Consider the following 22,428-nt stretch of genomic DNA (forward strand, 5'->3'; position numbering starts at 1 on the left):
TTCCTTTAAGTAACCCCCTCCCCCAGCATGGATTAGCTGGCCCTTTTTGACTGAGATGTAGGGCTGCTACCTATCCTGTGGCTTTCACACCAACTCGCTGAGTTGGCCTTCAGAAAGGAAGAGTTGGATGGGTTGGGGGAAAGAGAATAAAGAGAGATACCCACTTCCATTTAGGGCATCTGAGATTGGTTCTGGTAATTATTATGTACTAAAATGGGTTGAGGTCTCTTTCAGATATCTATCCTGCTAAGAAGCTAGTGAACCTATGGCACGTGTGCCACAGGTGGCACACAGAATCCTCTCTGTGGGCATGTGCGTCATCGCCCCAGTCCTAGGCCTTCAGCTGGGTTTTATAAAACCTTTTCGCTTTAGGCCTCTGCTGCCATGTGCAAAAAAAAAAAGGTTCAATCAATAAATCAATTTCAACTTCTCATGGGGAAAAAAAAGATCTCGCAAAGTTGGAATTGATTGATTGAACTTTTTAGTCCCATCCAGTCTGCCGTTACCATTGCAGCCATACCCACCCAATGGGCCACGCCCACCCAATTGACCACACCCAGCCAATGGGCCACACCCACCCGGCACCCGACAATACATAAGTGGGTTTTGGGTTGCAGTTTGGGCACTCGGTCTCTAAAAGGTTTGCCATCATTGAGCTAGCCAAATATCAGTAAAAAAGGAGGACCTGCAGCTTCTGGTCAAAGAGCTCCCCGTATGGAAGCTGGTTAGAAAACAGTTTAACTTAGCTCCCGACTTTTCCAGGGAAGCCTCCTTTCCTCCGGTTGAGATTTGGCTGTGTATAATTTCTTAGGTTAATCTTTCCTGTGTTAGTTTTTGAGCCTCTGATGCAGCAGTAACACATGTGCAGGGAGAAGCAGAGGAATGGCAGGGATGGCATAACTATTTTTCAAGAGAAAACCATCCGTTTCCCATGTTACGTGGTCTGCCAGGAAATACAACGTTTCTTCCATATATCATCCAGACTCTTCCCGAAATGATTAGGTTTCTCCCAGTAAATGAGGATGGGACTTGTAACTGGAAATGCTGCAGGACATAAGAAGCAAGTTTTTCCACAGGAACCAGTCCCACCTCCATCCCAAGCTTACCATGTCAATGACCATCTTGCGCAAGGTCTGTCGCTGTCGCTTGCTCAGGTTCTGGAAGATGTCACAGTTCTCTTCCTGCAGCAGCTTGAAACCCACAGCTAGGTGATGGTTCTCCAAAACAGACTCATCGTTGTACATCAATGCCAGCTCTGAATCTGCACGGAAGGGTCACAGACGATGAGAAGGTTATGGAGAATAGGATTTTATTTGCTCATGGAAATATGGCCAACGGTGTTTCAAGCAGCAGACGAAACACAGCAAATAATCTTTCTAGGTGTCTTAATAAAAAAGCACCTGAGAGCCTGTTTGGTACAGTGGTTAAGGCATTAGGCTAAAAACCAAGAGACCTTGAGTCTCCCACCTTAAGCACAAAGTCAGCTGAGTGATCTTGGGCCAGTCGCTTTCAGCTCTAGGTGGGAGGCAATGACAAACCTCTTCTAAAAAACATCAATAAAACTGCAGGGAAGTCTTTGAAAATGGATATGACTGAATGGAAGGAATAAATAAATAAAAAAGCAAGCAAAAAAAATTAACATTCCATGAAAAATCACTCTCTCTCTTGAATCTAGAGGCCTGACTTTACAGAACAATTTTCCCCATTCTAGTGCATTCCAGATGTGCTACAACTTATAACTCCTAGAATTCTTACATTCAGTAGCTGATTTTTCTCTCCCCTCTCTTACATACATACGTTTATACACTTCTATCTCTTTGGTCTCAAGGCCCTTTCATTTCTTCTGTCTGTCCTTTGCACTCTATTATGACTTGATGAAACACATCCGCACAACTCAAAGATCAGAGAAATCCTAATTAAGCACTATCTCTACCGAAGAGAGCAGAACAAAACAATTTTGTCCAGTTATTCTAGGTAGCAAATCATTGGATGGGAAAACATCAGCATCTTGGTGGAGCCTTGGTGGAGCAGTGGGCTAATGCCTCCTTAAGTAACACCAGCTGCCTGCAATTAGTGTAGGTTCGCATCCCACCAGGCTCAAGGTTGACTCAGCCTTCCATCCTTCCGAGGTAGGTAAAATGAGAACCCAGATTGTTGGGGGCAATTAAGCTGACTTTGTAATAATGCCGCTTGGGGTGTGTGTGAAAGCCCTAATAAGCAGGCATATACATAGAATGAAGGCTACTGCTAAGTTTGTAAAGCCGCCCTGAGTCTTCGGAGAAGGGCGGGATATAAATGGAATTTAAAAAAAATCTTTGATTTCAGAAGTTCTTCATAAATTTTAAGAAATTTCTGTTTTTCTGTCATAGCAGTTTGTTGCTTCAGTGCACTAGACTAGGAAAGTCATAGACCTTTCTTTTCGTTCCCATCCTCACTACTGGCACTGTGTGCCCTTCCTCACTCCCAATAGCACTACTTTCATCTGTAACATAATGAAAAATTCCTGCACTGATGCATACAGATGACTTAGGTATTTTTATTCTACTTTTGACATAAGAATGCCAGTCTGAATTTTAAGTTTTCTTCTACTTATACACAGTCCTGTGATTGAGAGTGCCCCAAAGTTCTAAACTGAGTTTATTCTATATTAAATTGTCTACAACACTCATTTATTGGCCCTTTGGGAAAATACTGAGCAAAACCAAGCTTGGGTTTGGGTAGTAGGATAAAAAGACCTGGTGATAAAGAAAAAATGGATTCTATTGTATTCTCATATGGTTTCCTTCCATCTGATGCTTATTACTAACACAGAACTGCATCTACACAGAAATTAAGCATTTGAGCTAGAAAAATAGTATCAAAATTAATATACGGACTAATTCCTCTTTAGAGTTAACTCATCCGTTTTCTTGATTGACTTTTCCAGGGCACACAACCTACTTGACATCTTTTGTATCTGATTTTTCTTTGAGGCTGAAGCTAAAAGAGGGAAGTTCCAGACAAGACAATTATCTGTTAGTCAATTAGGCAGGAATGGGAAGAGAGCAGGTTTGACAGACAGACTAGAAGTGCAAAGAGACATTACACTTTTAGCTGGATTAGATGAGGGCAAACAGCTCAATCCAGGTAAGACGAAGGTACAGAAGAGAAATAAAGAGAAATAGAAGTTTAAACTGTTCTGGGAGTTTACAGTATGGTGATATTCCTGGACTCAGTGCTGAATTTGGATGCCTAGTTTTCAGTGATGATCAGAAGTGCACTGCAAAAGCTAATATTCTATTTTCACCAATTATTAGAAATATCAGATTTGACTACAGTACTAGATGCCTTAGTTGTATCGTGTTTGAGACTATGCTAATATACTGCAGGCTACTTGTGATAAATACTCAGATATATAATCCAGAATACTGTAGCCAGACAACTAGTCAAGGCCTGTGACAAAATGCATGCAACTCTCTTGTTCCACTATGTCTACTGGCCATTGGCTTATGTTTCTGAGCACAACGGAGAGTCCCTGTTAACAACGTAAATAGCTGTATGACTTGAGACCGGGCTTTTTGAAAAGCCGCACTGCTTCACGGGAATCTTTTCAGATGTTAGGATCCCTAGGAGAGGCAGTTCTCTCTGGTCAACAGTTGAGCATGAACACAAGACACCATTAAGATCAGTCAGTTAATTGATAGAAAGAGACAACAAGATCTTCACCAAAACAGAGCAGAAATTTCTCTGTGATTCCTCCAATGTGTACAGTTTGTCTTACAAAGTATGTCCAACCTATCCAGAGAGTATTAATTTGGAGAAGACAATATTCAATTGTGTGGAGCAGAGGAAGACATTTTGCAATTCTCTTTCTATCAAGATTAACCTGTATGCAAGGCACATATAACCTGGCCACATGCACCCACCACTGATATTTTTGGCTCCTTGCCATTCCCCCCTTGCACTTATGTTCAGTGTGGCCTTCACTCACTGGTGTTGATCAGGAATTGGTTGGAGACACCCGGATGGTCCACATCATGAATGGCAGCAGCAAAGATAGCAGCCAAGATCTCCAGGTCAGTGAAGACAGCCTGTAAAGGAAAAAAGGAATGAATGCCTGGTGCCTCTGCCCTGTTTCATGGAAGAACTTCTGCCAGCAAATAAAAAGCAATTAACTGGGGCTAGAATTTGGATCCCCAAAATATGTGTGTTGCCGCCTTGGATGGTGATCCACTACTGCTCAGAGCAATAGTAAGCATTTATAAAAATTCAGCAAGCTTCAATGTAAGGCATAATAACATTTTATAATGGAAGCATAATACCCAGTATTATGGGTATTACAAAGCATAACGTTTAGAGAGGGCTATAAAGCACTGTGAAGCGGTATATAAGTCTGAGTGCTGTTGCTCTAATACAAGTCATAACAATCAGTCAATTTAAGTTAATCTGCCTCCCACTGCTGTTCCAAACGAAACGGAAAAGTACAGAAACTCCCCGTCCGTTGGGACTCTGGGAATCAGCCCCTCAGAGAGCCTGAAACAAAGGCGGTGTTGGATCCCCACATTTCCTACTCATAAACTGCAACAGATCATGACTTACATCCAAGGCTGGTGTAGACAGGAGGACGTGCGTGGATTGAGTAACATCAGCAGCATGGAGACTGTTGTGGTAGGCCACATCCGCATGGTAGTGATCTTCTAGTGTCATGATATAAGTGACTAATGTGTCCACAGGGATCTTAAAGGTTTTCAGCAAGTCTCTTTCCTATGGGGAAAGAAAGAAAAGGTAATCAATGGTTGAAATAGAAAAGTGACAGTTTACAGCTTCTTCTATGGACACTGGCTCCTGAAAAATGAGCACTAGAATCTTTACCATCCCCAATTGTGGCTGGCAAACAAACGGCAACCTCCCCTGAAAAGGAAAACTCTGTGATATACTCCAGCTCCTAAGCAATAATTATAACTATACCTGGAAGCGATGAACAAGAGCTACCTCTACCACTGCCGTGAGTCTAGAATCTAGAATTTCCATGTTTTGAAACTACATGGGATTCAGCAGACTTACTTCCCAGGCATCATAATTCTTTGTGTGTATTCCAGTCCCCCCCCCCCCGTTATATAGAGTGCTGTACATGAATAAAAGCAAAAATAATCCTGCCATCTCTCCTAACTCTAACTCCAATCCTAACTTCCAGCCTGCTGGTGTTTTGGCAGATTAGTGCAAAGTTAGCACTTTTGCAGATTCATGAAAAAATAAATTCTCTAGAGATAAAACTCCCCAAATGTGTGGCCACCGATTTTTCAGTACATTGGCTATGCTGGCTGGGATGATGGTCTAATCAGGCTGTCAGATTGAACAATTAATCATAAATGGATTACTTTTTTTGAAGGCACTTTCTACAGAGAGGACAAGCAGTACTGGATACATTCCTGATTATATTTTTCCTATAGACTATAGGGAAAGAACCTGGAAACCCCACACCTCAGAATACAGGATAGATTTCAGAAGCTGCAGCTAAACCTCAAATCAAAGCAGAAATTTTTTTTCCAATTAAAATGCTTAGGATGCTGCCCACATAATAAATCAGCCCTGTTTATATTGTTGCATATGTTGCTTTTTTACTCATTTCTGTACCCAACTCAGTATTTCACTGAAATAATTTAGAGAGTGAATTTCTTAAAAAAAGGTCAGCCTGTATAGCATTCTCAGGTCTATTCTCAATAGTACTACTGGACCAAACCAGATATGTGACTGAGATGTGTGTCCATGTGCATGGCTAGCAGGGGAGGGAATAGTAGCCTCTGCAAACCTTACCTGGAATATTGTGTACATGATGCAGCTGAGTGACCGATTGTTGGAATAGTCAGCAACCCGGAAAATGTTGAGACCCCACTTGTTTAGATATTCCAGTTCCTAGAGGAGCCACAGGGGAAGAAGTCAGTGAATTTTTGCCACAGTGGATGTCAAGAGGAAGGTCCAGGTGGACAGAAAGAATGGCAGATGAAGAAATCAAACCTACCGTATTTTCTTTGCTATGCCACTAGCTCAAAGGTCATTCTTCAACCGTAAAATGAAGAAAACCCACTGAGAAAGTCCATAGCAATTAAGAATGTCATCTAGTGTGAATAGTCCATGAGACCATTAAATTTAGCCTAAATGTTTGGATACAAAACCAGGCAATGCTTTTTTTTTAAATTTTCATTGATTTTGAATGCTGAGATAAAAGAATCATAAATAGTCCAGTTCCATTACGATTTTCTAAAATATTTCCTTGGCTCAAAAGCAAAACAAGAATCTTTTCTGAAGCAAACAAAAAACATAAATCTACATTACATAATACTGTCATCTATCACAATTTCTCTCATTGGAACACTCTTTTCTGATAACCTTTGATTATGTAGTAGTGTATTACCACCTAACAGCAAATACTTTCTAAAGAAATATTTATTCTTTTTCATTGTAGCACATTTTTTTTCTGCACCAGATGGGCATCATTCAAAGAGTTCCTTTAGTTAACAAGTTCTGTCTTGCTTATTCCTAGATTACATTTGAGCAATCAGTTATCAACTTAATAAAATGACATATGAATGAACAATTGTTTCATCTCCTTTTTGTGAAAGATGGAAAGCTAAATCTGCAGTTTAAAACATTTCAGATACATCCCAGAATACAAATAATGCATACATTCAAAAATAAGATCTTTTCTGAGCAAGTCAAGACATTAAGCTAAAAATAAATTATAGCTTCATATTTTGGTTTGTTTAGAGAGTATCAACCAGTTTTGTGGTTTGAAGAACATGAGGAACCAAAACAAGCATTTCCTGATTTAATTACTCATTTCTATAGAAAAAGGAACAAAGTAATTTCATTCAAGTTATAATGCTTTTTCACATTTTTTTCCTCATTAATACAAGGTATTAGCTGGGTGTGGTCAGGGGATATCTATACTGATGTAGCCTACAAGAACCAAGGTATAATTTGCTAGTACAGAGTAAAATAAGAAAATGAAGATTTATACACCATGGAAATACAGAGAAAAGACCAAGATTAATTCAAAATTATTGATTCAATTCATAAAATGCAATTTGTTTGAATAAATTTTCTGTTAGCATTATTACAGCAGTGTATATTGCTCCTTGTGCAAACAGAGAAGAGGCTCTGAACGTTCTCTGATGATATGATCATCAGTAACATGCAAACTATTTACTTGGAGGGTTCTTTTATTATATTGGATGAGTTTAATCAAGTTGATTTGAAAGCTACTCTCCTCCACTTCCATCAATATGTAGACTTCGCAACAGAGGGGGGAATAACCTGGATCTTACTTATTCTAACATCAGCATTCAAAACTATCCCCCACCCTCACCTGGGCTCTTCTGGCCATCTCTCTGTGCTGCTTATCCCAGCATATAAGACTTTATTACTCAGAGAGAAACATACAGTGAACAAGTGAGGGCTTGGGCGGAGGGAGATATAGAAGCATTACAAGATTGCTTTGAATGCATGGATTGGGGCATGTTTAAAGAAGCGGGTAACAGATAACCAACATATAAATGTAGAGGAGTATGCTATAACTGTGTTTACATATATTCAAAAGTGCATTGAGAACGTCTGTGTCCTTAAAAACGTTGTGAGGGCTAATGAAAAACAATGGCTGACATACGTGATTCATAAGATGTTGAAAGCACGGAATGTGGCCTTTAAATATGGGGATAAGCTGGCATTTGGAACAGCCAGAGCCAATTTGAAAAGCACCATAAAAAGAGCAAACCAAGCCAATTGTGAGAAAGTTCAGAATTTTTTTCAGGACCCAATAAACACCAGGGTATTATAGACTATAAGGTAGCTCTATTGCGTGGTAAGGGCAACACAGAATTTTTAAATGAGCTGAAGACATTTTTTGGAAGATTTGAGGCATCAAATAGCACCCCTGCGAGGAAAGCTGTGCCCCATCCTGATGAGGAAGTGCTTAGCTTTGATGTTATCTCTGTCCAGAGGACATTGCGGAAAGTTAGCATTTGGAAAGCAGCGGGCCCAGATAATATCCTTGGGCATGTTCTCAGGAAATGTGCAGATGAATGGCTTGCATTCTTACAGATATTTTCAATCTTTCACTGCAGCAGGCAGTGGTCCCATCGTGTTTTAAGACGGTCATTATTTTGCCAGTGCCAAAAACATCTACAATTATGGGTTTCAATGATTACCGTCTGGTTGCGCTTACATCCATCATTATGAAATGTTTTGAGAGGTTGATAAAGGACATTATTGTATCCAGCCTCCTTCCAGCATTTGACTCGCTTCCATTTGCTTACTGTCCAAATCGCTCTACAGAGGATGCTATTTCTTCTATTCTCCATCTGAGCTTGGCACACTTAGAGGAAAGAAATACCCATGTGCGAATGCTGTTTGTCGACTTCAGTTCAACATTTAATACAATCATTCCTCAGGATGCAGTAGAAAAACTCAGTCCTTTAGGCTTTAATACTCCTTTGTTCAACTGGATTCTTGATTTTCTTATTGATGGGCCCCAGTATGTGCAAGTTGGGGTTAATATTTCTAATACTAAGCACAGGTTCTCCTCAGGGCTGTGTCCTGAGTCTGCTGTTGTTCACCCTGTTGACCCATGACTGCTGTGCTAGGTTTGCCACCAACCATATTGTGAAGTATCCGGATGATACAACATAGTAGGCTTTTATTCAGGATGACAACGAGGGTGCTTACCGCAAGGAGGTAGACGGTTTGGTAAACAGGTGTAACAAAAACACCCTCATTTTAAACATAGGAATAAACTAAAGAGATCATTGCTGATTTCAAAAAAGGCAGGCACAGCCACACACCTCTGTGTATTAATGATTCACCTGTTGAGGTGGTTAGCAGCATCAAATATCTGGGTGTGCAACTAACAAAATAGGCTAGCTTGGTCACTCAACAGTGAGACACTGGTGAAACGGGCACAGCAGTACCTACATTTTTTGTGTTACATGAGAAAAGTACCTCTTCCTTCCCCTGTCCTTACCACTTTCTATAGAGGGACAATTGAGAGCATCCTGTCACATTGCATTACAGTCTGGCTTGGAAGCATCACTGCTTCAGACAGGTAGTTGGTGCAGAGTGGTGAGGTGGCAAAAAATATTATTGGTAGTTCACTTCCTTCTGTCCAGGACATAGCATATAAGGGTTGCTTGAATAAGGTCCGCAGGATTGTCGGGACACTACGCATCCTCTTCACAACCTGTTTTCCTTCTGGGAGAAGGCTTCATGGTGTCTGAAGCAGAACGTCCAGATTCAGCCACAGTTTTGTTCCATATAGCATCAACTTTGTGAACTCTCAAGTTTCCTCTTTCCACTATCTATTCAAAATGGATAGTGATCAGTGTGTGTGTGTGTGTGTGTGTGTGTGTGTGTATGTGTGATATATATATGTGTGTTGTGTATGTGTATGGGTTGATATATACTTTCTTTTGAGAGCAGGCAACAGAATTTGATTTTTAATGTGTGTCAGTATGCTCACAATAAAAAATGACAATAAAGGTTATTTTATCTTAAAACTGATTGCTATGTGGCAGTCTACCCTTATTTTTGAATTTAATATTTCAAAAACATTGGTATGAATCTAAATAGATATTACCTAATTATATAACTAATTAGATATGAACAATATCTATAGAAATATGAAAATATAATTAGAACTTAGAACATAGAATAATAGGGATGCAAGGACCTTGGAGGTCTTCTAGTCTAACTCCCTGCCCATGGCAGGAGATTCTACACCATTTCAAATTACTTTATTTAAGACTAGAAGCTAGCAGCCTAATAACCTTATTGACCTGCCACGTTACAGTATTGATCAGTTTTTTTTAGAGAACATTTAGGGGAAATTAGTGAAACAGTTATAAAAACTTCACATTTCTGGAAAGAAGTGTTTCTCTTCTTCATGCATATTATTTCTGGATTGCAAATTTCAAGCCTACACTCTTTTGCTCACCCTGCACTTGGTTTAGAATTCTGATAATGTTCGCCGTTTTGGATGTCACTAGCAGTTACAGCGAACTGACTGGGACTGAAAGAACAAAGACAAGAATGGAAGGAATTGTTACTTGTTTAATGAATTATGATTTATTAAGCCAAGAAAGTTATTTCTGAGCTGGTCTTTTACAATCATTTCAGGAGAACAAGTATTATGCTGATGGATCCTGATCAAGGCCTAGGATTTATCGGGCACCACCTTACTAAAGTCAACTGGCTCAATTACTTCAAGAAGGTCACTTGGTTGTCCCTTGTCTGTGAGATTCATGGAATTTGGATCAGATGGCTGGCATTCTCTTGACCAGATGGAGCGTGGTTTCACCTGCTGCCTGCATCCCATGGATGGGGCTTCATGTGTTTGCGTGGCCCAGTTTCTAGCATGCCAAAGCCTGGTGCCAGTCCATGGATCGGGTGTTGGGGACCCCTGGGCTAGAAGATGGGCAACTATATAGATGTCCCAAAGGTGCTTTTTCAAGAGGCAACTGGACTTTCTTGTTTTTCTCTGAAGATGTTTTGCTTCTCATCTAAGAAGCTTCTTCAGCTCTGACTGGATGGTGGGGAATAGAAAGATTTATACTCCTTGCAGGCAGCTGGTCATTTCCATTCTTTTAGAGTGTCGTTGAGGCCACTTGGAGGTTTGTCTGTGTCCTCAGGGTCATCTGAGTAGTGTGAATGGGTGTGCAGCCTTCTTGGAACTGCTGAAAGGACTGTGTTGTGGAGCTGGGTTTTCTGCAGGATGTTTTCTGTCTTGTGTCCCTTCACTGTTGAACACAGGTGCAGACTGTTGGAGATGAGTCTGTATTGTCTGCATCTCAAACTGAAGCGCAAACGGTTCCTGTAGTTTGCAATTTTTCTGGAACTATTTTCACTTGAGTTTGAGATGCAGACAACACAGACTCATCCCCAACAGCCTGCACCTGTGTTCAATACTGAAGGGACACAGGACAGAAAACATCCTGCATAAAGCACAGCTCCACAACACAGTCCTTTCAGCAGTTCCAAGAAGACTCCACACCCATTTGCATTACTCAGATGACCCTGAGGACACAGGCAAACATCCAAGGGGCTTCACCAACTCTCTAAAAGAATGCAAATGACCAGCTGCCTGCAATGATTACAAATCCTTCCATTCCCCACCATCCAGTCAGAGCTGAAAAAGCTTCTTAGATGAGAAGTGAAATATCTTCAAAGAAAAACAAGAAAGTCCAGTTGCCTCTTGAAAAAGCACCTTTGGGACAACCATGACCTGGATGACTGAGAATCTCCATAGACATTCAACTATATAAAGGTTTTAAATAAATAAATGGCATCTTCTTTAGTAAAAACTATTACATGTCATCAAACATTCAGCTCCACTTTACTGGCTATGAACACTTAATTCTGTATTTGTTTTTATGCAGAGAAGTGCTTGTGTTGTTTATTTTTCTACAGCCATGGTTATTTATTTTGGTTCCTTTGTTGTAAACTAGCTCAGGTAATTTGTTTAGGATAATCCAACACCCCCCCACAAATATCTTCTTGTGTTTGAGAAATATGCCAAAAGTTTCAATCCAAACGGAATACGAATACACTAACTCAGTGATTGTTAAATCTTTTTGTCAAATGTGCTAAAATTATGAGGAAGTGACTCTCTAGTACCAGTTCAATATCCTGTTTAGAAGGAAATTCTGCCTCAAAGACAAAACCAATCTGCCTCAAAGACAAAACCATCCTTCCGAGGTAGGTAAAATGAGGACCCAGATTGTTGGGGGCAATTAAGCTGACTTTGTAATAATGCCGCTTGGTGTGTGTGTGAAAGCCCTAATAAGCAGGCATATACATAGAATGAAGGCTACTGCTAAGTTTGTAAAGCCGCCCTGAGTCTTCGGAGAAGGGCGGGATATAAATGGAATTAAAATAAATAAAAATAAAATAAATAAATATATTAAAGCTGGCACTCTTCCCAGGGTTACCAACCTTGGCAACTTTAAGACATGTGGACTTCAACTCCCAGAATTCCCCAGTCAGCACAATTTCCAAATCATCCTTTGCAAAGATGGGCACAGTCTTCCTTCACTCCCCTCCCTGTTTTTGTTTTTTTTCACGTTGCTAAATGCTCACCTTACTGAGCAGCTCTTCCTGGTCTGTTTTCACCCCAAAGCGGGGAATGCTGGAGTTGGTCAGGCTGGAACTGTGCGTGAGTTTCTTGACCCCACTGATCTGACACATGGGTTGCTGCCGCTTCTTCTTCTCCCGGTCTTTCTGTGTTGGGGATGGGATCTCCACATCGTTCTGCTTGTCTGTGGATGAAAAGATACCGCATCGGAGAGAGAAATGACAAGGGCAAAAAACAGGAAGAGCACTACCCCAAGTGAGAAGTAGCCTCTGGATCAAGTGTCATGATTTGCGACACAGGTGCTTTATCTTCATCCACCCATCATCCAAATGACATTGCTCCCCAGATGGAATTTCATTACTGTCTCAAAGATGTAAGAATGAAAACTTGGAATTTATGGAGCCAAAGGAAATTTAACCTAATTCCTGGTAGCTAAACTTCCCATAAATAAATCAGGATATTGCAGGAATGTTGGGACTAGGGTTGGATACAATGCTAAAACTTCTTAATACTTATTGGACTCTTGGGAGGTGAGTTTATTGTGTAATTGTCCTCAGGGCTTTTTTTCTCATAGAACGCTCAGAACGGAGTTCCGGCACCTTTTTTGGATGGAACCTTGTAGGGTAGGCAAGGCGGGTTGTATGACATGTGTGAGTTCCGGCACCTTTTTCTTTTACAAAAAAAGCACTGATTGTCCTACTTTATTTGTCTTTTTAGATTTTTTCTCCCTTTGTTGCCCTTGCACATTTCCCCTCCCCTATATTTTAAAAGTAGAATAGCCTCAGAATACGATTGTGCTTCAAGGTATATGTAGACTCAAGTTTTCTATAATTCATATACTTAGTTCTGTCTCATCATGAGCTCCGGCTGCTCCAATTTTGCAGCACCCCCAAAAAAAAGAACCAGAAAACCATCTAAATGTTTTTTTTTGTGTCTTATAAATACCTACTGGACAGTACCAATAACCTGGGCAGTTAAACAATTATTTTTATTAATTTTAACTACTTTAATAAAGTAGCTAGCAGTAGCATGGAAGGGTGCTGATCTGCATAAGCAGTGATATTTTTCAGTTCTTAGATTTTTTTATAAAGTGTTCTCAACAACAATGCCATTCTGAGATGCTTAAATCAACATACATATCATCTTCTAGAAGACTTCTGTTTATACACATATGATTAAAGATATAACAAAAAAGTGCTCAGAATCAGATTGACACAACACATCCACCTTTCTAATAAACAAACCAATCAAACAGGATTTATCTGTCGTCTTAATTCTGTCCCTGACTCTAGTCTTTTACTTTTTCCAGACAAATGAATAGCTGCTATTGCTCTTCTAGAGAAAGAAAGAGAGAAATAGAATGCTGGACATTAGGCCAAAGTGGTAGTGAAAACAATCCTGCTCACTCTCCATCGCAATCCTGAAGACAGAGGCAAAATTACTTATTTTTAAGTCTACTTTCCATCTTCTGAAGATACTTCAGGTTCACGAAGATGGAAGGGAAACTATTCAGTTTAGGTTTCTAGACTGGAAGACTCAAAGTACAATGTAGAGCAGTTTGGGGGAAGACTCACCCTCAGGAGTGGAGGGCCTTGTTCCTCCACCTTCTTCTAGGACTGTCTCCAAGGGCAAGAAGTCACGTGTGGGTGGCACCCACTGTAAGTACGGAGCAGGGGGAGGAGATAGCCTGCCAAGAGGGAAGTGGCGCACACTGGGGGAGCCTAGGGGAGGCAGAAAATGGGGAGGGCGCAGTGTGACAGGAAACTGGGAGGGAGTCACCTCATGACATGGCAGAGCTATACCCCAATGGTACCTGCGGGAGAAGCAGCGGCAAGGGGGCCTCATGGCAGAGTGGAAGGGGTGGGTAACAGGCCCCGGGAGGAAGCAGGGCATAAGCTGTGGTAACATTCTAGAGTGTTGGGTTCTAAGTTACTAGGAAGAAGGATTGTGACAACAGAGAATATTCAAGCCAACTACCACACATCTGAACTCTTTCAAATACTGCCCCAAACAGAGTCCCCAGTATTCCCATCTTCCCCCAAGTTCACGTGAAAAGGCTTTGAATAACTCTGGAGCCAGAGTTCTACCATGTTTGGCAAAAAACAGGGGGATGCCCTTTGCTTAGAGACTAAGATGGTGGTCAGACTCTGGAAGACGACCTATAGGAAGAATTAGCTTTCCTGTGGCAACAAAGCAGCTCAAGTACATCTGCAATCTCATCTGTTTCATAAATGATCAAGCAGATCCAAGGGTTTGCCTGGGAGCCTGAGGATCTGGAAGAATAGGCTGCCTCAGTATTGTGGAATTCTATCATCTCAGGACACTTCATGAGGTTGAGGGAAATAAGCATCTGTGCAAGTGTATCTTTATGGCTGAGGCAAATTCGGAATAAAAGGTTGAGAATAAATTTAGGAGTTCTGACTCCTTTCCTTTCCTCACCTCAACTAACAAGCTCTGCTTCTAGCCCTCAGCCACAAACAACCAGTCACTCTGGCCGCTTCCTACCAATCACTCAGTTCTGCTTTGGTGCCATAGCCAAGAATGAAATCCAAGTGCTCAGGCAATTCCTAGGCTGACCTACCAAACACAACTTCTTCTGCCAACATAGAAACAGTTCCAAAGCCCCAATGCATGGGGCCAAGCTAGCTAAACTGGTATAGGTCCCCCCCCATCTGCTCTGTCTGAAATCTCTTCTTTCTATACAGCAATTCCATATTGGGAAGATCTCTCATGGGGCAAGGGATGTGTGTTTGTGAAGTCAATCAGCTAAGCTCAGTAATAGGATTCCACTATCTTTCTCACCTCTTTTGCACCACTGTGGCCTGGCACTGCCTGATCACATCATTGGCAGACCATGCCACAGCTGCTCTGGAGGAGCAGGGAGGGTGAATTCTGGCCCTTGCTCAACCGATACTTGGCCTCTGTTTTCAGCCCATGTTCCAGCTCTCACACAAGGCCTCCATTGAAGTGGTGGTTTGCATCAACATTTGCTTAGGGCTGGGTATTTGCATCCACTGACGTCAATGGGAGGCCTGCTTTCTGGAGAATGCAGTGGACAGGAAGCACCCATGAGTTTGTTTCAGATGACTGCAGTTCTTAGCTATCCTGTCTGATCCAGGAAGTCTGCAGCCCTTAGGGGAGTCATATACTGTACGACAAGGTCTCTGATTCAGCAAACACTAAGATAAATCATGTGCAGTTCCGCACACAAATGCAGTACTTATTTTGTTTTTATGTAAACACAATGTTTACACACATTTACGGAGATTGGAGAACAACCTGCTTAGATTTGTGTGCATAAGATGAGAAAAGTGCCCGACAGACTAATTCTACGCCTTGTTAGATTTACTAGCAGAAGAAGTCACGTAAAGATTTGCTCTCAAGTAAATATGTTCAAGAATGAAGGTACAGGCGGCATCCTTATGCTCATTTATATGACAGGAAGTCCCACTAATCTGAGTGGAGCTTACTTCAGAGAAAACCTCTTCCAGACTGCTTGTTTGTCTCTGAATGGAAAAATCATGGCATGATCCAACTGTGAAATCCAGGAACCTGAATTCCTGGACATCATTACATACCAAATAAGAGTTGGAAACTGGAAATTTTGCTGCAGATTCAGATTATCTGATGTTAAGCAGAGACCACAAAGGAGCCATCAACACTTTCTGATTCTAACATTTACATTATGCCGTCACCTTTTCCCCAGTGTGGTGCCTTCCAAAATTCCCAGCCAGTTTCAGCCCCACCTTCAATTTCCTACTGATGCTAATATGATTGCTACAAGTGTGCTTGGGAGGGAGCACTGTGTAAGAGGTATCCAACTGCCCAAACACCTGTGTACTGCTATCTTATCAAACATTTACTTAGCAGGTTGTTAGGAGAGCAGGTTGAAAGGGGAAGGAGAAATCTGTGAGCACAGTCCTTCTTCTTGCCTAATACCCAGCGATTGGCATTCTGAGACAGGTACAAATGAATCTGTGCAGTGCAGCAGAATTTGAATTTAATTCCTTCTGGAAATTGGAGGGGGAAACTCTGTGTTCATCAGTACATGAAGAAGCTGGGGAAGGGCTGTGTCTGTTTGGGCTTCATCACATGATTATGCCTGGTGCTATCTATCCCTGCACAACAATGCTTTAGCAGAGGGAGAGGAAGGACTCTACTGTAGTAACGATTTGCAATTAGTCTCTGCTAGATTTTTCCCTCAGTGAGCTTTCTTCTTTTCAAATGACTTCAGCCAATCAGATTTGGCTGTAAGATGACATCAGTAAGTGCAAACAAAACCAAATCTTTGCCCTCAGTTTAAGCTGGTGAGGGGAGGAGTGGGAATCTCCGTGTTGCCAAGGCAACTATGCTGCCTCAGCACTTGGGATGCTCCTTGTCTACAGCACTTCGCATACTGCGGAGAGCGTCACAGAAGCACACCTGCCTGCAGATGTTCTCTGTGCTCATGATATTACTTTCAATGGGACGTGCATTGGAACACGCAACCTCAAGCACATTTGCATAGGATGAGTCACGAGGAAACAAACTGCACTGGGGCTAGGAACTGTCACTTATTCCTCCCACAATGAATATTTTTGTCCTTGTCCAAACTGTTCCTCCCAACCTCTGAGATGGAGGGCTTTTGGGATATGCACGAAGAAACATTAAATGGAAATAAACCCCTATTTTGGCTTAATTCTAAGGAAATAATGTAGTAACAGCCCAGAATGAAAGACAGATGGCTTTCAGAGTATCATTCATTGTTAGATGTGTAAGAACATATAAGATTTAGTAATTATGTTTTCCTTATTATACTCCAGGTAAATTATCAATGTTAAAGAACTATAGGCATTGCCATCAGTGTTTATAACAATAGAATATAATTACATTCCTGCTTTGGCAGAACAAGAAGCAATGGATGGAAACAAATCAAGGAGAGAAGTAACCTAGAACTAAGAAGAAATTTCCTGACAGTTGGAACAATTAATCAGTGGAACAGCCTGCCTCCAGAAGTTGTGAATGCTCCAACACTGGAAGTTTTTAAGAAGAGATTGAACAACCATTTGTCTGAAATAGTATAGGGTTTCCTGCCTGAGCAGGGGGTTGGACTAGATGACCTTCAAGATTCTATTCTATTCTATTCTATTCTATTCTATTCTATTCTATTCTATTCTATTCTATTCTATTCTATTCTATTCTATTCTATTCTATTCTATTCTATTCCACCCTACCCTACCCTACCCTACCCCTTTACCAGAACTTTTACTCACAATATAGGTTTATGTTATTAAAGGTGTGGATGCAATTTCTTATTTAACTTATTTATTCATATGATTTTTTTCTTGGGGAATAGTTTACGAAACTGTGAGAGCTAAACAATTATCACTTTGAGCAATGAGAAGAAAGGTTAATGTCAATCACATTCTTTATCTATTGTTCTGCTTTACTGTACAAAAAATATAACTCACTTGCGAACCCTAAAAAGAATGTTTTCTTTTTAGCAAACTGCCTGATTGTATTTGATTGAAAAATAATGTAGAATATTGCATAATATTTTTTTTAAAAGAACGTACGCGGATTGTAGGTGCAGTAGGTTTGTGGCAATGTTAAAAACATACTTCCATACACTTACCTAAAAAGGTGTTGGAAATGTACTCAGACACCTGGTTTCCAGAACGGCTCATTTCAGAGAGGTGGGTTAATTCACGGTTCAGCATTCTTTTGAACTATTAGAGACACACAAAAAGAGAATGAAACAATAAATATATATTTTCTGTCCATGCCCTGGTAAAAATGGTAATGCATGACTGTATACTTCTTGAATAAGCAGTGATGTACAAGAGCAATCTCATGAATGGAGATAAAGTGACAAGTAGCTTCAATGCACATGGGCATGAAGACAGAGTTAAGAGAAGAAGAATGGCTACAAGCTGCTACTGGTGAGTCAAAGTACATTAACAAAACATACATGCTATACTTTGAATCTGTGAGAGTTCAGTGCACGCTGGAACACTCTGTAACCTGGGAATTCTATTAACATGCAAGGGTGCCTCAACAAAATGCTGCCTAAAAAGATTTTTTAAAATAGCATGAAGTTCTCAAATAATTTCTATTACAATTTATGGATACTGTATTTATGCCTGCATGTCTTACATATTCAGATTCAGATTTTTCTGCATCTGGAAGTGCCATATGTGCCTGCAGTTGCAAACTGCCTCAACTGTAAGAATCTGAGATATATATCTCTAGATATATAATTCTTTATTTATCCAATCATGAGAATGTTCACTTTTTTATGAATGTATCTATTCTGCCATATCTGTGAACATAGATATGAGCTGTCTTCTGATGATTTATGCAATTCTCAACACCTCCGAAGATGAATTTTCCCAACTTCATGCCTAACAAATAAGCATTCTACAACTCCCATCCCAAACAATTTAGGGTAGAGAACAACAATCCCAAATGATTCAGGGCAAAGTACAATAAAAATATTAACACCCAGAACAGTAACAAAATATAATAAGGTACACAGAGGCAGTGCAATAATAGAGACAATCCATCCAGATGGCCTCCCAAAGCCCCCTAACCCAATAGCTGGTGGAAAACCAGGTCTTCAAGATATTGCAAATGACAGATATACATGGTTGGGGCCATCCAAATTTTGGTGGAAACAGCACTCCATAGGGCATATGCAGTGACAAAGAAGGCACATTTCCTCCCCCCGCCCAAAGATGACATTGCTTAGGAAATAGGACCCAAGGGACACCAATTCTGTCAGGTTTTTTTCAGATGTGCAGAGATAATTGGCTATTGACTACCCCATAAGTTATTTCATTTATATCCCACCTTCATTATTTTTACAAATAATTCAAGGCGGCAAACATATCCAACACACCTTCGTCTTATTTTTCCCACAACAACAACCCTGGGAGGCAAGTTGGGCTGAGAGAAAGTGATTGACCCAAACTCACCCAGCCAGCTTTTATGCTTAAGTTAGGACTAGATCTCACAGTCTCCTGGATTCTAGCCTGGTGCCTAACCAAATAAGTAGGCCTTGTGCTATGAAGGACTTTGAAGCTAATAACCAGTATCTTCAATTGCATCTGGAAACCCACTAGTATAGTGTAGTGTAGTGTAGTGTAGTGTAGTGTAGTACATAGTATAGTTATAGTATATAGTATAGTGTATCATATTGTATGGTATCGCATCACACAGTTCACAGAGAAGTGCTACATAGGTGTACTGAGGTCTCTATATAACTACCCTTACTGCTGCATTCCTGACCAGCTGTAGATTCCTAGTGGTCTTAAGGGGAACTCCATGTAGAGCACTTTGTAGTAATCCAGACATGAAATAATCCGGACTTGAGTGACTGGCAGTAGGACTCTTGATCAAGGAATGGATACAACTGCTATTCAAGGTGAATTTGAATAGTAGTCTACAACAAAGCCATGGCTGCATCTGCTTTTCAAGGAGGAGCCATAAATCTAGGATGCCTAGATCACACACCAGGTGAATTAAAGGTGGAAAATCTCTGGTGGATTTTGAGGCGTGGTATTTTATGGCTTTGATTAACTAATAGTAATATCCTAATGAGGAGTTTGGATATGTTGCTATACAATAGATTTTTCTCAAGTTTTGGGCTATGATTCCCATCATCTTTTTATACGATACATATGACTAAGCTGGCTTAATAATGTCATTGGTTAATCTAAAACATTTGGAAGGCAACATATTAGGAAAACTGTCTACTATTATAAACAACTAGGAAAAACATGTTATTAAAATGCACTATTTTCCAATTTGATCTCAATTACTTATACAAAAACATGCCTTAATTTTTTAAAAAAAAACAACCTTGAGGTTTATCCAAATGAAATGGTACCATATCTATTCAAAAGAAATTGAACATATGTATGTCCCAGTGTTAAACAGAGGTCTCCATGAGTGTCAATTTCACTACAAACTCATTCCCATTAAAACCAATATTACTATGAATGTAGCTACATTATTTACCCATGAGCACTTCTGCCTTCACCCCTATGCATTTGTTAATCTGCTCATACAATCTTGAGGCTCAAACAACATCTTGGTTGCCAAGGTGGATGGGGCCTATAAAAAGCAGCAACGAGATAAAAGAAAAAACAAACTCTTTCCTACCCTCTTGTGGTTCTTTTGATTTTTGCAGCCTAGCCTTAAATTAGACAAAGAGGAGCTGAGTTTGCAGTAGCTCTTGACAAATTAAAGGACCAAAACATTTCTGACTGCATGCAAGCACCACCAATGTCTGATTAAGAGGGAATGGTAAGAAACCAGCCGGACTAGCAGAGGTAACTTTTCACATGTATTGACCAGAATAAGCCAAAAGGTATTCAGCTCTTCTTCCTAATTCCCTAATCAATGCTTTTATGACAAGTTTGTTCAAAAACACAGAAGAATCAGTGATTTATTGAACTGAGAAATAACTTTCAATGAATAAGGCAGGATTTATTTTTCTTTATTTGTAGCTTGTGAAGTAACTATTGTAGCTGCAAGCTACCTCTGTCTTTCATCCTGGGTGAAAACCACAATCTCTTCTTCCTTACAGAGGGAGGTGAAGGCAAACAGCTCAAAAGACTATTTCATCCTCATAACTCCAACAGCTCACTAGGACATGGCTTGTTGTGAATGAATACTATTGAGATACCGTAAATATTTGTTTGATAAAAAGTTAGAAAGGGAAACACTAGTAACAAAAAGTTGGATTTCTTAAAATGTCTGTTTCAACTCTTCATTAATCTTCAACATAGTCTACGTGTGGAATTTCTGCTCATTCATTAATACTATTTACACAATTTTGGCTCCAACCTGACCAAAAGCTGCAAGTGGCTTACAAGCCTCTGCTGCTGTCAAAATTAGTCTTTGTTCATAACATCATTACGCATGGCTCTCGGGTAGTTCTTTCCTTCCACACTTGCTCACTTTGCAATTTCTCTGATTCTTTCACATGAAACAGACTTTAGAAAAACTTGGGCTGGATATTAGCTGAGTATTCCTCCTCCTTACTGGTCCAACGTTTTGCTTGTCTCTGTGGTTTGCAAGAAATTGCTTTCATTCTCTATCTTTTGAAGGTACTTTTTGTTCATTGCCTTTCCTGTCTGAATCCTTGAGTTTGCCAGGCCCACATCCTCTCCTGTGTTTTCTCTTTTCCCTGCCAAAATTTAGGCAAAATGAAGGCCAATGCTGTTGAACTTCCCATGGGCTCAACTAAATTCTAACATTCTGGCAGTGTCTGGATGCAGTTTAACTAAACCATGGCCTTCTCGGCCCAGTTTTCTGGTTTCACACGATATAATACAATAAGCAGACCACAAAGATGCACTGGGTATATATCGTATCCTAGATTACACTATGGATAGTCCGCAATGATATTTCTTGTGAAGAAACATGACCCAAAGATGCTGAATTATTCCATCTCATCCCATTCTCTCCTAGAAGAACTGTGATGGTTTTTTTAGTACTCTTCTCCACAGCTCTTCTTATAGAAACGTAGCTGCAAACATAAAATGGAAGACCATTCCCAGGTCAGAGCAGGTTTTTTAAGAAGGCTAACCTGAAGTCTAAACAGCTGAGAATTTTTGATATGAGAACCTCCTAAAGAAATCAGAGAGGAAGGAGGAATTTGAACTTGCTTGGTGTGGGTGGAAATAATAATAAACACAGAGCAGTTTTGGAGTTGAGTGACACAGAAATACTATAAACAAACAAATAATGGTGACAGATCTTCACTCTCACCAATATGAGTTCCAAGCATGGACATATCCATCGATTTGTGTGCATATTTGTTTTCGGGAATAATTTTTTACCCAATGTTATTCAGGAATTTGGCATTATTTGGCTCTAAGCGAAACAAATTCCGCTTTCCAAAGTTGTACCAAAAGAGAAAGTGTATGGGATAAACGAACAAGCTTGCTTTTACAGTTTGATGCTTGATATTGTTCTCTTTTTAAAAACCTTTTGTCCTTGAGAAAATTCTTGGATGCTGCTCCCTGGCAGGAGAGCTGAGGTGAGTCATCAACTAGGCTTGTTAGCTGAAACGTGCCTCTCCATCACAGCAGCCAGCCTCAGGAAGAATGAAAGGGAAAAGTTATCTTCTAAGACACGGGAAGGCTTTCGTAATGCTCTAACTGCCCTTGATTCAAGGCAAGATGGCTTGATGAAGAATCCTAATTCAAAATCCAGATGTTTTCCATTCTAGGGCTTCTTCCTCTGCCAGGACTTTCCATGTGACAATCCTGCTCAGTTTTCCAATTTAAACTCATTCTGTCTGTCCTGAAGGAGCATTTGTGAGATCTAAATGTTAC

General features: G+C 40.3%; 1 protein-coding gene across 3 annotated transcripts in view; it reads right to left on the reverse strand.

Annotated features, from left to right (window-relative positions):
- Nucleotides 1-22,428, reverse strand: part of PDE4A (phosphodiesterase 4A) — a gene marked incomplete at its 5' end in the record, with an annotated part of 90,890 nt that overhangs the window by 10,368 nt on the left and 58,094 nt on the right. For all 3 annotated transcript variants that reach the window (XM_081318194.1, XM_081318195.1, XM_081318196.1), the window contains 6 exons: nucleotides 1,107-1,261; nucleotides 3,971-4,070; nucleotides 4,579-4,743; nucleotides 5,794-5,892; nucleotides 12,106-12,284; nucleotides 17,715-17,808. In XM_081318194.1, the coding sequence (XP_081174320.1) occupies nucleotides 1,107-1,261; nucleotides 3,971-4,070; nucleotides 4,579-4,743; nucleotides 5,794-5,892; nucleotides 12,106-12,284; nucleotides 17,715-17,808 (792 nt within the window). The remainder of the gene's footprint in view (nucleotides 1-1,106; nucleotides 1,262-3,970; nucleotides 4,071-4,578; nucleotides 4,744-5,793; nucleotides 5,893-12,105; nucleotides 12,285-17,714; nucleotides 17,809-22,428) is intronic.

This window comes from Vipera berus (assembly GCF_964194415.1).
Source record: "Vipera berus genome assembly, chromosome: 2".
NCBI classification, from domain to species: Eukaryota; Metazoa; Chordata; class Lepidosauria; order Squamata; family Viperidae; genus Vipera; species Vipera berus.